This window comes from Parasteatoda tepidariorum, chromosome 7, assembly GCF_982258835.1.
Source record: "Parasteatoda tepidariorum strain Cologne lab strain chromosome 7, Ptep-v5.0, whole genome shotgun sequence".
In the NCBI taxonomy this organism is placed as follows: Eukaryota; Metazoa; Arthropoda; class Arachnida; order Araneae; family Theridiidae; genus Parasteatoda; species Parasteatoda tepidariorum.
In genome coordinates this window covers 96,711,309-96,725,750 of record NC_141761.1, presented here as the reverse complement: position 1 = coordinate 96,725,750, position 14,442 = coordinate 96,711,309, and the positions used below count along the sequence as shown (strand labels likewise).

General features: G+C 31.3%; 2 protein-coding genes across 3 annotated transcripts in view; one reads left to right on the top strand and one right to left on the bottom strand.

Moving 5' to 3' along the window:
* LOC147807340 (uncharacterized) overlaps window positions 1–14,442 on the top strand; it is a 356,527-nt gene that overhangs the window by 24,632 nt on the left and 317,453 nt on the right. The gene's annotated exons all lie outside the window — the stretch shown is intronic.
* The window catches only part of LOC107439672 (serine/threonine-protein kinase pim-1), a 6,686-nt gene continuing 2,031 nt past the window's right edge, over window positions 9,788–14,442 (bottom strand). Inside the window, exons 4-5 of the mRNA XM_016052344.5 lie at window positions 12,717–12,893; window positions 9,788–12,049 (exon numbers count right to left, since the gene is read on the bottom strand). Of these exons, the coding sequence (XP_015907830.1) occupies window positions 11,850–12,049; window positions 12,717–12,893 (377 nt within the window). The 3' untranslated portion in view covers window positions 9,788–11,849. The remainder of the gene's footprint in view (window positions 12,050–12,716; window positions 12,894–14,442) is intronic.

The following is a 14,442-nucleotide window of genomic DNA, read 5'->3' as shown; positions in this document are numbered from 1 at the left end:
CTGTTTTTAAAGCCGAACCATAATATCTGTACCTTGAACAAAAACGCTGTACAAAATTACAGCAAGCTTAATAAGATGTTAAATTAACCATGTTGGAATCAACTTCAGTTGATCGATCCCCGTACTGATTTTCTTACAATAAATTATAAATTTCTGTTTTTAATCCTTTAGTACAGATAGGTAGCCCTGACAGATGGGACACCGGTGTCACTGTTATAAATATTTTTTTTCTGGTGATCTAATTGCTAATAAAAACATATTTTGGTATTTTCTTAACTATAAGAAACTGTCAAATAGTTACTAAAACAATCTGTTAGATTTTCAAAGCTATATTTGTTCTAAAATATGAAATTAAAAAAAAAGTATTTTAAGTTTTTATTCTTTTAATTCAGATTCAAAAAAATGTATGAATAATTGATTTTGTAAATTAAAGAAATTTCAGTAATGAATAACAGTTTCTCTTAGACATAAGTAAGTGCAAATTTGAAAAATTATTGTTTGCAAGTGAGCCGTATTTGGAAGATTCTATCTTTAACCCAGAAAAAGACACAGTGTTTTATGCTGTATTTCAGGGCTGTCCAACTGGAGGCCCGCGGGCGGCATGCGGCCCTCCAACACATATCGTGCAGCCCACCAACTTCTTATTCAGGCTGATTGGCCTCAGTTTTCCCATTAAAATGTAAGCAAATTGTTTTATAATCCTTCTGTTCCATTGTTTTATAATTAATAATTCAACTATAATTGTTATTGTATTAGAGGTAAGAGGTTATTGTTCAACTTTTTCAAACTGCGGCCCGCCAGGTGATCAGTGACCGGAATTCTGGCCCATAGGCTCTTTGCAGTTGGACAGCCCTGCTGTATTTCATAACAATCAATTATTAAAATGCTGAATATAATTATTTTCACTTACTTTGACCTAAATTTAATATAAAATATTGAAAAAAGTTATGAAAAATATGTTTAATGAAAATTCTGCTTCAAAGGGTTAACGTCGAAAATAATATCTGTACCTTAAATTTTTTTTTTCCAATGCCCGCCTATGTTAAAAATCAGGTATTTAGAGGGCGATTTTGCTGACCTCTCTTTCAGGGACACTATATTATGTGGGCGAACAACTCTCCCACAGTGACGACAGATAGTAGAGAGAAGTAAAGAACACCCATGCCTTGCCCCGGATTCGAACCCAGAACCTTTCTGGTGCAAGGACAGTTCCCTGTTCCCTACACAGGCCGGTCGGTGTACCTTGAACTAAAATGCAGTAAAAAATAAGATTTTTTAGATAATTTACCCTACTCTTAAAGTTTAATTATATCATACCAAAGTCAAAATGTTTTATGGTTTTCCATTGATGAACCAACATAATATTGATGGTAACCATCAATAATTCCATCACGATCCATTATATATTTGATGGTAAGCAACATACGTAACCATCACCCCAATGTAAGAATTCGGACTGACTTACGATGGTCCAACATAAGAATAACAACTTGTTGTCATGGTTTATTCATGTTGAACCATCAGAAATTTCTATCATAGTTTTTTATAAATCAAATGTTGGAACAATCATGAACAACCATCATCGCAATATAGGAATTCGGACTGACTTATGATGGTCCAACATAAGAATAACAACTTGTTGTCATGGTTTATTCATGTTGAACCATCAGAAATTTCTATCATAGTTTTTTACAAGTCAAATGTTGGAACAATCATGAACAACCATCATCGCAATATAGGAATTCGGACTGACTTATGATGGTCCAACATAAGAATAACAACTTGTTGTCATGGTTTATTCATGTTGAACCATCAGAAATTTCTATCATAGCTTTTTATAAATCAAATGTTGGAACAATCATGAACAACCATCATCGCAATATAGGAATTCGGACTGACTTATGATGGTCCAACATAAGAATAACAACTTGTTGTCATGGTTTATTCATGTTGAACCATCAGAAATTTCTATCATAGTTTTTTATAAATCAAATGTTGGAACAATCATGAACAACCATCATCGCAATATAGGAATTCGGACTGACTTATGATGGTCCAACATAAGAATAACAACTTGTTGTCATGGTTTATTCATGTTGAACCATCAGAAATTTCTATCATAGTTTTTTACAAATCAAATGTTGGAACAATCATGAACAACCATCATCGCAATATAGGAATTCGGACTGACTTATGATGGTCCAACATAAGAATAACAACTTGTTGTCATGGTTTATTCATGTTGAACCATCAGAAATTTCTATCATAGTTTTTTACAAATCAAATGTTGGAACAATCATGAACAACCATCATCGCAATATAGGAATTCGGACTGACTTATGATGGTCCAACATAAGAATAACAACTTGTTGTCATGGTTTATTCATGTTGAACCATCAGAAATTTCTATCATAGTTTTTTACAAATCAAATGTTGGAACAATCATGAACAACCATCATCGCAATATAGGAATTCGGACTGACTTATGATGGTCTAACATAAGAATAACAACTTGTTGTCATGGTTTATTCATGTTGAACCATCAGAAATTTCTATCATAGTTTTTTACAAATCAAATGTTGGAACAATCATGAACAACCATCATCGCAATATAGGAATTCGGACTGACTTATGATGGTCCAACATAAGAATAACAACTTGTTGTCATAGTTTATTCATGTTGAACCATCAGAAATTTCTATCATAGTTTTTTACAAATCAAATGTTGGAACAATCATGAACAACCATCATCGCAATATAGGAATTCGGACTGACTTATGATGGTCCAACATAAGAATAACAACTTGTTGTCATGGTTTATTCATGTTGAACCATCAGAAATTTCTATCATAGTTTTTTACAAATCAAATGTTGGAACAATCATGAACAACCATCATCGCAATATAGGAATTCGGACTGACTTATGATGGTCCAACATAAGAATAACAACTTGTTGTCATGGTTTATTCATGTTGAACCATCAGAAATTTCTATCATAGTTTTTTACAAATCAAATGTTGGAACAATCATGAACAACCATCATCGCAATATAGGAATTCGGTCTGACTTATGATGGTCCAACATAAGAATAACAACTTGTTGTCATGGTTTATTCATGTTGAACCATCAGAAATTTCTATCATAGTTTTTTACAAATCAAATGTTGGAACAATCATGAACAACCATCATCGCAATATAGGAATTCGGACTGACTTATGATGGTCCAACATAAGAATAACAACTTGTTGTCATGGTTTATTCATGTTGAACCATCAGAAATTTCTATCATAGTTTTTTACAAATCAAATGTTGGAACAATCATGAACAACCATCATCGCAATATAGGAATTCGGACTGACTTATGATGGTCCAACATAAGAATAACAACTTGTTGTCATGGTTTATTCATGTTGAACCATCAGAAATTTCTATCATAGTTTTTTACAAATCAAATGTTGGAACAATCATGAACAACCATCATCGCAATATAGGAATTCGGACTGACTTATGATGGTCCAACATAAGAATAACAACTTGTTGTCATGGTTTATTCATGTTGAACCATCAGAAATTTCTATCATAGTTTTTTACAAATCAAATGTTGGAACAATCATGAACAACCATCATCGCAATATAGGAATTCGGACTGACTTATGATGGTCCAACATAAGAATAACAACTTGTTGTCATGGTTTATTCATGTTGAACCATCAGAAATTTCTATCATAGTTTTTTACAAATCAAATGTTGGAACAATCATGAACAACCATCATCGCAATATAGGAATTCGGACTGACTTATGATGGTCCAACATAAGAATAACAACTTGTTGTCATGGTTTATTCATGTTGAACCATCAGAAATTTCTATCATAGTTTTTTACAAATCAAATGTTGGAACAATCATGAACAACCATCATCGCAATATAGGAATTCGGACTGACTTATGATGGTCCAACATAAGAATAACAACTTGTTGTCATGGTTTATTCATGTTGAACCATCAGAAATTTCTATCATAGTTTTTTACAAATCAAATGTTGGAACAATCATGAACAACCATCATCGCAATATAGGAATTCGGACTGACTTATGATGGTCCAACATAAGAATAACAACTTGTTGTCATGGTTTATTCATGTTGAACCATCAGAAATTTCTATCATAGTTTTTTACAAATCAAATGTTGGAACAATCATGAACAACCATCATCGCAATATAGGAATTCGGACTGACTTATGATGGTCCAACATAAGAATAACAACTTGTTGTCATGGTTTATTCATGTTGAACCATCAGAAATTTCTATCATAGTTTTTTACAAATCAAATGTTGGAACAATCATGAACAACCATCATCGCAATATAGGAATTCGGACTGACTTATGATGGTCCAACATAAGAATAACAACTTGTTGTCATGGTTTATTCATGTTGAACCATCAGAAATTTCTATCATAGTTTTTTACAAATCAAATGTTGGAACAATCATGAACAACCATCATCGCAATATAGGAATTCGGACTGACTTATGATGGTCCAACATAAGAATAACAACTTGTTGTCATGGTTTATTCATGTTGAACCATCAGAAATTTCTATCATAGTTTTTTACAAATCAAATGTTGGAACAATCATGAACAACCATCATCGCAATATAGGAATTCGGACTGACTTATGATGGTCCAACATAAGAATAACAACTTGTTGTCATGGTTTATTCATGTTGAACCATCAGAAATTTCTATCATAGTTTTTTACAAATCAAATGTTGGAACAATCATGAACAACCATCATCGCAATATAGGAATTCGGTCTGACTTATGATGGTCCAACATAAGAATAACAACTTGTTGTCATGGTTTATTCATGTTGAACCATCAGAAATTTCTATCATAGTTTTTTACAAATCAAATGTTGGAACAATCATGAACAACCATCATCGCAATATAGGAATTCGGACTGACTTATGATGGTCCAACATAAGAATAACAACTTGTTGTCATGGTTTATTCATGTTGAACCATCAGAAATTTCTATCATAGTTTTTTATAAATCAAATGTTGGAACAATCATGAACAACCATAATCGCAATATAGGAATTCGGACTGACTTATGATGGTCCAACATAAGAATAACAACTTGTTGTCATGGTTTATTCATGTTGAACCATCAGAAATTTCTATCATCGTTTTTTATAAATCAAATGTTGGAACAATCATGAACAACCATCATCGCAATATAGGAATTCGGACTGACTTATGATGGTCCAACATAAGAATAACAACTTGTTGTCATGGTTTATTCATGTTGAACCATCAGAAATTTCTATCATAGTTTTTTACAAATCAAATGTTGGAGCAATCATGAACAACCATCATCGCAATATAGGAATTCGGACTGACTTATGATGGTCCAACATAAGAATAACAACTTGTTGTCATGGTTTATTCATGTTGAACCATCAGAAATTTCTATCATAGTTTTTTACAAATCAAATGTTGGAACAATCATGAACAACCATCATCGCAATATAGGAATTCGGACTGACTTATGATGGTCCAACATAAGAATAACAACTTGTTGTCATGGTTTATTCATGTTGAACCATCAGAAATTTCTATCATAGTTTTTTACAAATCAAATGTTGGAACAATCATGAACAACCATCATCGCAATATAGGAATTCGGACTGACTTATGATGGTCCAACATAAGAATAACAACTTGTTGTCATGGTTTATTCATGTTGAACCATCAGAAATTTCTATCATAGTTTTTTACAAATCAAATGTTGGAACAATCATGAACAACCATCATCGCAATGTAAGAATTCGGACTGACTTATGATGGTCCAACATAAGAATAACAACTTGTTGTCATGGTTTATTCATGTTGAACCATCAGAAATTTCTATCATAGTTTTTTACAAATCAAATGTTGGAACAATCATGAACAACCATCATCGCAATGTAAGAATTCGGACTGACTTATGATGGTCCAACATAAGAATAACAACTTGTTGTCATGGTTTATTCATGTTGAACCATCAGAAATTTCTATCATAGTTTTTTACAAATCAAATGTTGGAACAATCATGAACAACCATCATCGCAATATAGGAATTCGGACTGACTTATGATGGTCCAACATAAGAATAACAACTTGTTGTCATGGTTTATTCATGTTGAACCATCAGAAATTTCTATCATAGTTTTTTACAAATCAAATGTTGGAACAATCATGAACAACCATCATCGCAATGTAAGAATTCGGACTGACTTATGATGGTCCAACATAAGAATAACAACTTGTTGTCATGGTTTATTCATGTTGAACCATCAGAAATTTCTATCATAGTTTTTTACAAATCAAATGTTGGAACAATCATGAACAACCATCATCGCAATGTAAGAATTCGGACTGACTTATGATGGTCCAACATAAGAATAACAACTTGTTGTCATGGTTTATTCATGTTGAACCATCAGAAATTTCTATCATAGTTTTTTACGAATCAAATGTTGGAACAATCATGAACAACCATCATCGCAATATAGGAATTCGAACTGATCTATGATGGGCCAACATAAGAAAAAAAAACAAATTGTTATGACGGTATATTCCATCAATGCAATTTGATTTTTTCCATTAAACCATCATGGAAATGTATAGTTGGAATCATCATTGACCATCACAGATCATCATGGAATGTTGGTCCACGAGAATCAAACTTCGCTTGATGGTTAATGATGTGTTTTTGATAATCGTAGCTTACTTCTTTAAAATGAAAATTTCCTTGAGCAACGAAGCGAAAGTTTCTCGCACTAAATCCAGAAAACAATTCTTTACTTTTTTTATCAATTGTTGTCAGATTTATTAATTAATAGCTTTAATATATACATAATATCGTTTGCGTTTAATGAATTATTTGCTGTGAGTTAAAACTTTTTGACCTCAAATAGGACCACTGTGTTGATGTAAAATATCCTCAGTGACAGGCGGATCATGGGTTAGAATCACTTTGCCGTCGGGTTAACCATGGAAGGACGCGAATGCTGGTCTGTTCCGCCAAGAAATTCTCCACGAAGGCTAGTTTGTCCCAATGCTTGATTCAGGAGCTCCTTGGTTTTGTGGGTTGGGTTTAAAATTACAAGACTATGGAGTTGAATATTGATAGTCCTGAACTCAAAATTGTGTTGATTGTTCACCGCCGTTTATGAAATATAAAATGGAACAATTATTTTGAATTTTCAGTTATCAATTAATGAGGGGACATAGATTCGAGTACTAACTGTGTCTGGTTGATACGAATTCTGATTCCAGCTCGCTCCGACCACAGTGGTGATGTAAAATATCATCAATTGTAGTTGGAATCATGGGCTAGAATTCCCTGGCAATCAAACTAACCGTGGGAGGTTTTCCTCCATGTATCTCAAATACGGTTTAGTTCCATTAGAAACTCCCCCACGAAAGTTAGTTTGTCGCAATGCTTGATCCAGGTGTTCTCTTGCCTTCTGGGTTAGGTTCAAAATTACGAAGCTAAGGAGTTGAACATTGAGAGTCGATTAGAATTGAATAGGGTCGAGCTTTACGGGTCGATTAGAATTGAATTGGTAGGTAGGTACATTATTTACGTCGCACTAGATCTGCACAATGGGCGGAATCAACCCGCATTTGCCTTACATGGGAAAGTAAACCACGAAAATCTCCCATGATTAGCCTGACAGCAAGGAGACTCTAACCCATGATCCGTCTTCCACTGAGAATATTATGGAATTCGTATCGACCAGCTATTGCTCGGATTCGAACCACTGGGATTTTTATTGAAGTAGGTACTTTATTTACGTCGCATTAGAGCTGTAGATTAGCTATTGGTGATGGTCTGGGAAACATCCCTGAAGAGGATCCGAAGACATGCCATCACAATTTTGATCCTCTGCAGAGGGAGTGACTCCCCTGCTTTGATAGCCGGGCGACCTGCGCGCAAAGTCGAGCACTGTACGGTAGAACAGGTGACCAATACCGCGCACCCTCGGTCCCTACTCAGGATCACCAAAGTGGTCACCCATCCGCTTACTGACAGCAGCCAGTGACTCTTTACTTCGGTGTTCAACTGGGAACTGTGTCTTTGCGATCCTGCGGGACAATTTTGAATAGCATTTTATTCATCATAGTTATCTGAATTTTATAAATGAGGCTCGCTTCTTTACGTGTTAGTGACACTTATTCAAGCAAGCAATGATTTGCACTAAAATTCTACTTCAACAGGGATCTTTTAAGGAAATTTACTCAATTATAGGGAATTACCAGGAGAATGTTAATTAAACCAGCAGAAACTGTCCAAATCCAGTAGAGTTGGCAGCTATGAGATGGGGAGGGTCAGTTAATAATGAGACATTTGATCACTTACGGTTTAATTGGTTTTTAAAATCATAGTTATAATTTTTTTTGAAGAAGAAATGTTATTTACAAGGTAATTAAATTACGAATGTAAATTAATTATTAATTAATAAATTTTTTTTAGATGCATAAGTTTTTATAATCGGGTTTTAAACAGAGCCATCCTTTTCATAGTAGTCAAACGACTTGAAATACAGTATTAAAAAAATGCCTTCCTTAAATTAGGGATATTGCATTGATGTAGTTTTTAGTTGCAATTATTTCCTCCCGCTAGATCCAGTTAAATATAAATAAAAAAAAACATAAAATGCTAAATAGAGGCGAAATTTATTATCGCTTTTCTCGAAAAATAATAACGAAATATATTTTTAAGTTATTGAATAATTTACTCATTGCTTCATGTCATCCGGTTCTACTCTTTACTTCATGGATGTGAAAAGACCGAATATTAACGAGTTAAAATCATTAAAAAATTCTTATAATATCATTATTCTGAACCATTTAATTTCATCAATAATTATTATTTTAAAATATTAATATCTTAATTTCAGACATATGTCGTAATTCATTCAATGCTGAATCTATATCATTTAAAAAATCTAGATATATCCTTATAATATAATTTCAGATTAAATAGTGATTCCTTCATCGCCATATACCAGTTTCTATTTTATAAAACATTTGTCCGTTTACTTTTCTACATGTTTATTACACTAAACAAAAACTATTCCTATTGTTTTAAGTCTTACATGGTTTCATACCTATTTTGGTGATTGTATAAAGAACTCAATGATTTTTCTTCTTGTGAATTGTTCTTTTCCACATACATGGCATTCGAAGTACATCAGATTCCTTTAAAAGCCATAAATATGTAGATTGTTGTATTACTTGTAATCTATTTTTTAACATATGTGTGGCTTTTTTTAAAAAGCCACAAATAACGTATATTATTTATAATATACCTAAAAAATTTTCCCCACTGCCTTAGTTCTACTTGGCTTCATAGAATTTTATTTTTAAACATATTGCTTCATTCTTTTTTTTCTTGTGAATTGTATTTTTAAACATACACATGGCTTTTATGAAATACCAGGTTCTTTTATAAGCCATAAATATGTATATTATATTATTTGTAATCTATTTTTTTGTGTATTGTATTTTTTAACATATGTGGCTTTATTTTTAAAAAAAAAGCCACAAATAATGTATATTATAATATATTTTATGTAAATTGAATCTTTTAACATACATGTGGCTTCTAGAAAATACCAGTTTCTGCCTGAAATTTCAATTTAAATATCCAAATTGCAATAAATTGGTCCTTTTTTTAAAAGCCACATATACTTCAAATTGATTTATGAAGATTACACAAATAAAGACAAATATATATGTTGACATCTAGTTTATTTTGGAATTTCCCTGTATAGAAAAATACCTCTGTTTATCAATAATAATAGATATATATATATATTTATAATATTTACATATGTACAAGTTAGTGCTACACAGCAACACATGTCAAAAAAAAGGCACATAAATACGTGAAGCACTGATGCCTTTCATCCAGAAAGCCATAAATGCTTCATTGGCCTGCGAGCTGCTTACAATGTATTGGGTAGCCAAGTTGGATCTTCGCAGCGAAATAAATTAAAATTTGCAGATATACAGATTTTTTGGAGGAACTTTGCAGCTCGGTCAGCCTATATACATATATACAATTAATAAATAAGTGAACAAGATATACACTCAAGTTCTATAAAAAAGTCCACTAAAATTAGGACTTTACGAAGGGCAGTGATGGTAGACAGGCAAATCATTAAATCTCCAGGGTACCCACTATGCTACATACTTTAAGCACCGGGCTTAGTCATTCAATAAATTATGAGATTTGGACAAGTTGATGATTGAAAATTTCTTTTTCATGATATCCTATATACATTTGGCTCATATAAAAGCTAGTCTTGATAAATTAAATATCTCTTAAACTCAAACTAGTAGCTGACTTAACTATTAAAATTAAGAACTCCTTATGAATCTCTATGTTAAATTTAGAGAAGTTAGAATTCAAGTGAGATTTTAAATTTTTTTTACAATGCTTTGAAAAGGACTGCCAAACTTGATTTAAAAATTTAGATAATTTTACAATGCTCTATATAATAAGTGTCAAATATGACTCAAAAATTAAAGTGGTAAAATTATTTAAATAAATATAAGTTAACAACTCTTAGAAGTCAAGAAAATTTCGAACTTTGTCTATTTAATTCTAATAGACCAAATTTTTTTTGTCAAGTTTTAATAAAATAAAAAGAGCATTGTAATAATTTTAAATGACACTGAAACAATTGGAAGATGATATGTTTTAATCTTCCAATTGTTTAAATGTGTCAAATATGACTAAAAAATTAAAATTATATAGACAGAAATTATATAGACTTTTAGAACTCAAGTAAATTATGGCTATTAAACTATAAAAGATCTTTATTTTTAAGTTTTAATAAAATAAAAATCTAATAGAATATTTTAATTACAAGTTAATTAATAAACTGAAGAGTTATTCGATAAAAAAAAATTGAAGATATTATTCAACAAATATTGAAGAAGAGAGCATTGTATTAATTTTAAATAACATTGAAACAATTGGAAGATTGATATGAACACAAGATGCTGGAATGTATTTTTCTACTTCCAATTATTTACAATGAAAGGCTGTTTTTACAATAAATAATTGACAGACATATTAAAAGGAACTTCTACAAATATCAGCTCCAAGAGGCGTCATGGCCTTCGAGGAACTTTCGATAAATATCGACAAATCAAGCAATTGAGCATGTATAAAATACACTAGGGAATAGGCCCTACAAATATTCTCTCTTGCAAATAAATTAATAGGTACTCAAAATGGTCATTTCAACCAAATGCACATTAATTCAAAATTTCTTCGAAGGCATTATCTCTAACCAAATGCAATGTTCAAAACTCTTTGAAGGCATTATCTCTAAGACGGTACTACTAAACTGAGATAGGCACTGGTCAATAATTAATGTCAGAAATAGACTACCAAATAATTTAAATAAGATCATTTTAGAATTTTGAAAAATGACAACAATCATAAAGGCACTTTCAAGCCCTTCCACTAATTCTACATCTTACGAGAAGAGCCTATCTAAATATAGCTACGAATACATAGAGGTGAAAGCTCACGATGCATTTGGTTGAAAATAACAGTACCTAGCTTTATCATTTAAACAATGATAATAAATAAATAAATAACAATAAATAGATGAGTGAGTGGGACCCAAGGAGAAATATTGCCTCGTTAAATTCTTTCATTCCAAACTATTCTTTCGCTATCTTTCTCAGCGGCCTGTAAGTGCACCGGGCCTGAAGCCAGTTAGGAACCAATGAATTATGCCTATGTTACAACAAATAAATTAAGACAGATATTCGAGTCAAAGACTTCCGTCACTACTCGTTGAGGAAGAGTTCAATTCGAGATAGTCCTCGATACGAGTACTGTGTCGGACAGGAATGCTGGGAGATGGGAGGTTTTCGAGAGGCATGGTCATCCACGGATGTTCTAGGATTTCCTCTAAGGTGGGTCTGTCTGAAGCTTTGACTGATAGACATTTTTTGATAAGGTCTCTGCATTCTGTAAAGAAAGAAATGAAATTATAAGTACAACTAAAAAATAAGCTACATGTTTTTATACACTTTTATTAAAACTATATCTAATATAATTTTATTTGATAATGAGCTGCTCTAAATAAACTGAAAAGTGCATAACACAACTTTTAAGATTTATACCTCTGATCATTATTAATCTCAATGCCTAACTATCATTATTATATGAAGTAAATATCATTGTTACAATGAAAGAAGTAAAAAGCAGTGTTGACTATAAATAAAACAATCAATCTTTATATTATTATTAAGAATACAGTGCATACACTGTTTTAACTACCTTTAAAATGTCAATTTTGTAGTATCACTATTGTCAACTATTGTAAAGTGTAATATTAATGTATAATTTCTATTAGTAACAAATTTTAATGTACAATATTTGCACAACATCTTATAAAAAATTTGCAAAATTATAGAAGAGCTTTAGACCAAAAAATAAGCATTAATTTCAGAAAATTAACTGGGGGAAAAAAAATTCAGTCATAACTCTGAATAAGTTTTTCTTATTACATTACTCTCTCAGCTATTAAGACTATTATAATACTTTAATAGCAACTTATAACAATGTTAAAACTTTAAACTATCTCATAAAAATAAAAGATAATCCATAAAAATAAACAATGAAAGATAATTACCCATTGAAAGGAATTTCTTGAACCTGATGTCTGCTTTCAAGATTTGTTCATCTTTTTCAAAAGGAATGTCACCACACACCATATCATACAGGAGAATACCCAAGGACCATACAGTTAAGGCATAACCATTGTAACAACTGTTTCTTATCCACTCAGGCGGACTGTATACTCGTGTACCTAATAATTAACAGGAAAAAACAAATTTAGTATAACTTGGCATTAAGACACACTTACAATGGTAATTCAAATGCAACTACTTATTTATTACTAAATTACCATTTAGTAATAAAAGGTAAATTAATTAATTTATTATTAAACCATGATATATAAATGAAATTTTATCAATATTTAAAAATACTTTCATATTAAATATATTCTAAAATGGTTGTAAATATAAAGTTTTAACATAAACGAATGAGTAAAAGATTGTTACACTTAATAATCAGAGCAGAAATATTTGTTGAAGTTACAGAGAGAAATTTTAAATTAATGCTTGAGAAATTCTCAATTACACAACTTCCTCAACTCTATAAACAACATTACAAATAACTTCCTACTCTATAAATATCAACACTAATTTCCTTGACTCTACTATAAACATCAAAACAATTTCTTTGAATCAAAACAAGCTATGTTTACGATTTACCTTTAGTAAGTAAATATGAATGATAAATTAAAAATGGAAATAATATTGCCATAATAAAATTGATTTAAACTTAATAATAAAGGATTTAAAATAGTAACTTTTACTAGTAGTGAATTAAGTAAAGCATAGATATTAAAAACATATGGGCATTGTTTGTTTATTTTTTTCACAATTAACCATTACGTACTTAATAATTTTCAAAAAAAATTTGTAAATAAATAAAATGCGAATAATAATAAACGTGTATTTGTGTTAAACATCAATAAATTTTAATAATATTTTTATAAATACGAACTAACACGCGAATAACTTAATAGAAGAATTTACAAGAACTTGTTTATAAAGTTCAAAATATGGAAGGTAAAAAAAAAAACGATCGAAATCATACTGGAGGCGAACTATTGCATTCCTTCCAGTCTGTGACCCAGTTGCTTGAAGTGCGCAACAAGAGAAAATCCTGTTTTGAAAGAATGTGACCATACGAAAAAGAACTGCATTACCTTGTTTGGAATGCGGTTTTCTTTTAATCAAACAAACAAAAAAAAAAAAAGGGTTGAATGGCCAGACTAATAACTCCTAAAGAAATCAGCAATACGCATGCAATATATATTTCAGAAATATCCCGTTTAATGTTCGTTATCTTTAACTTTGATATATTTACAAAATTTTTTTTTTAAAAAAAAGTGAGATTAAATGTTTATTATTAATTTAATTATCTTTTAAGACTACCAATGGCAAAATCTTGTGAAGAACTACAAGGAATAAAACTATAGACGTTTTTGTATTAATAATAAATATCAAATTTTATAAGTAAAACAAAAACTACTTTTTATAGTTCAAGTTGTAGCAGAAACTAACAATAAATTCAAGCTATTAAATATGAATTTAAAAAACCGCGACTCTTAACTATCGCAGACTGGTTGGCTAGGACAAGTCGGGGGTCGATGTACCCCCACAGAAAATGACTATCATACAGCGGGGGAGTGTGGGGTCCTTTCCTGCGTAGCCGTAGTGAAAATATCTCCCGCCATCCACCGATCGATGACTTTTCGCGCCAGACGCTTAGAATTGGCACCATGC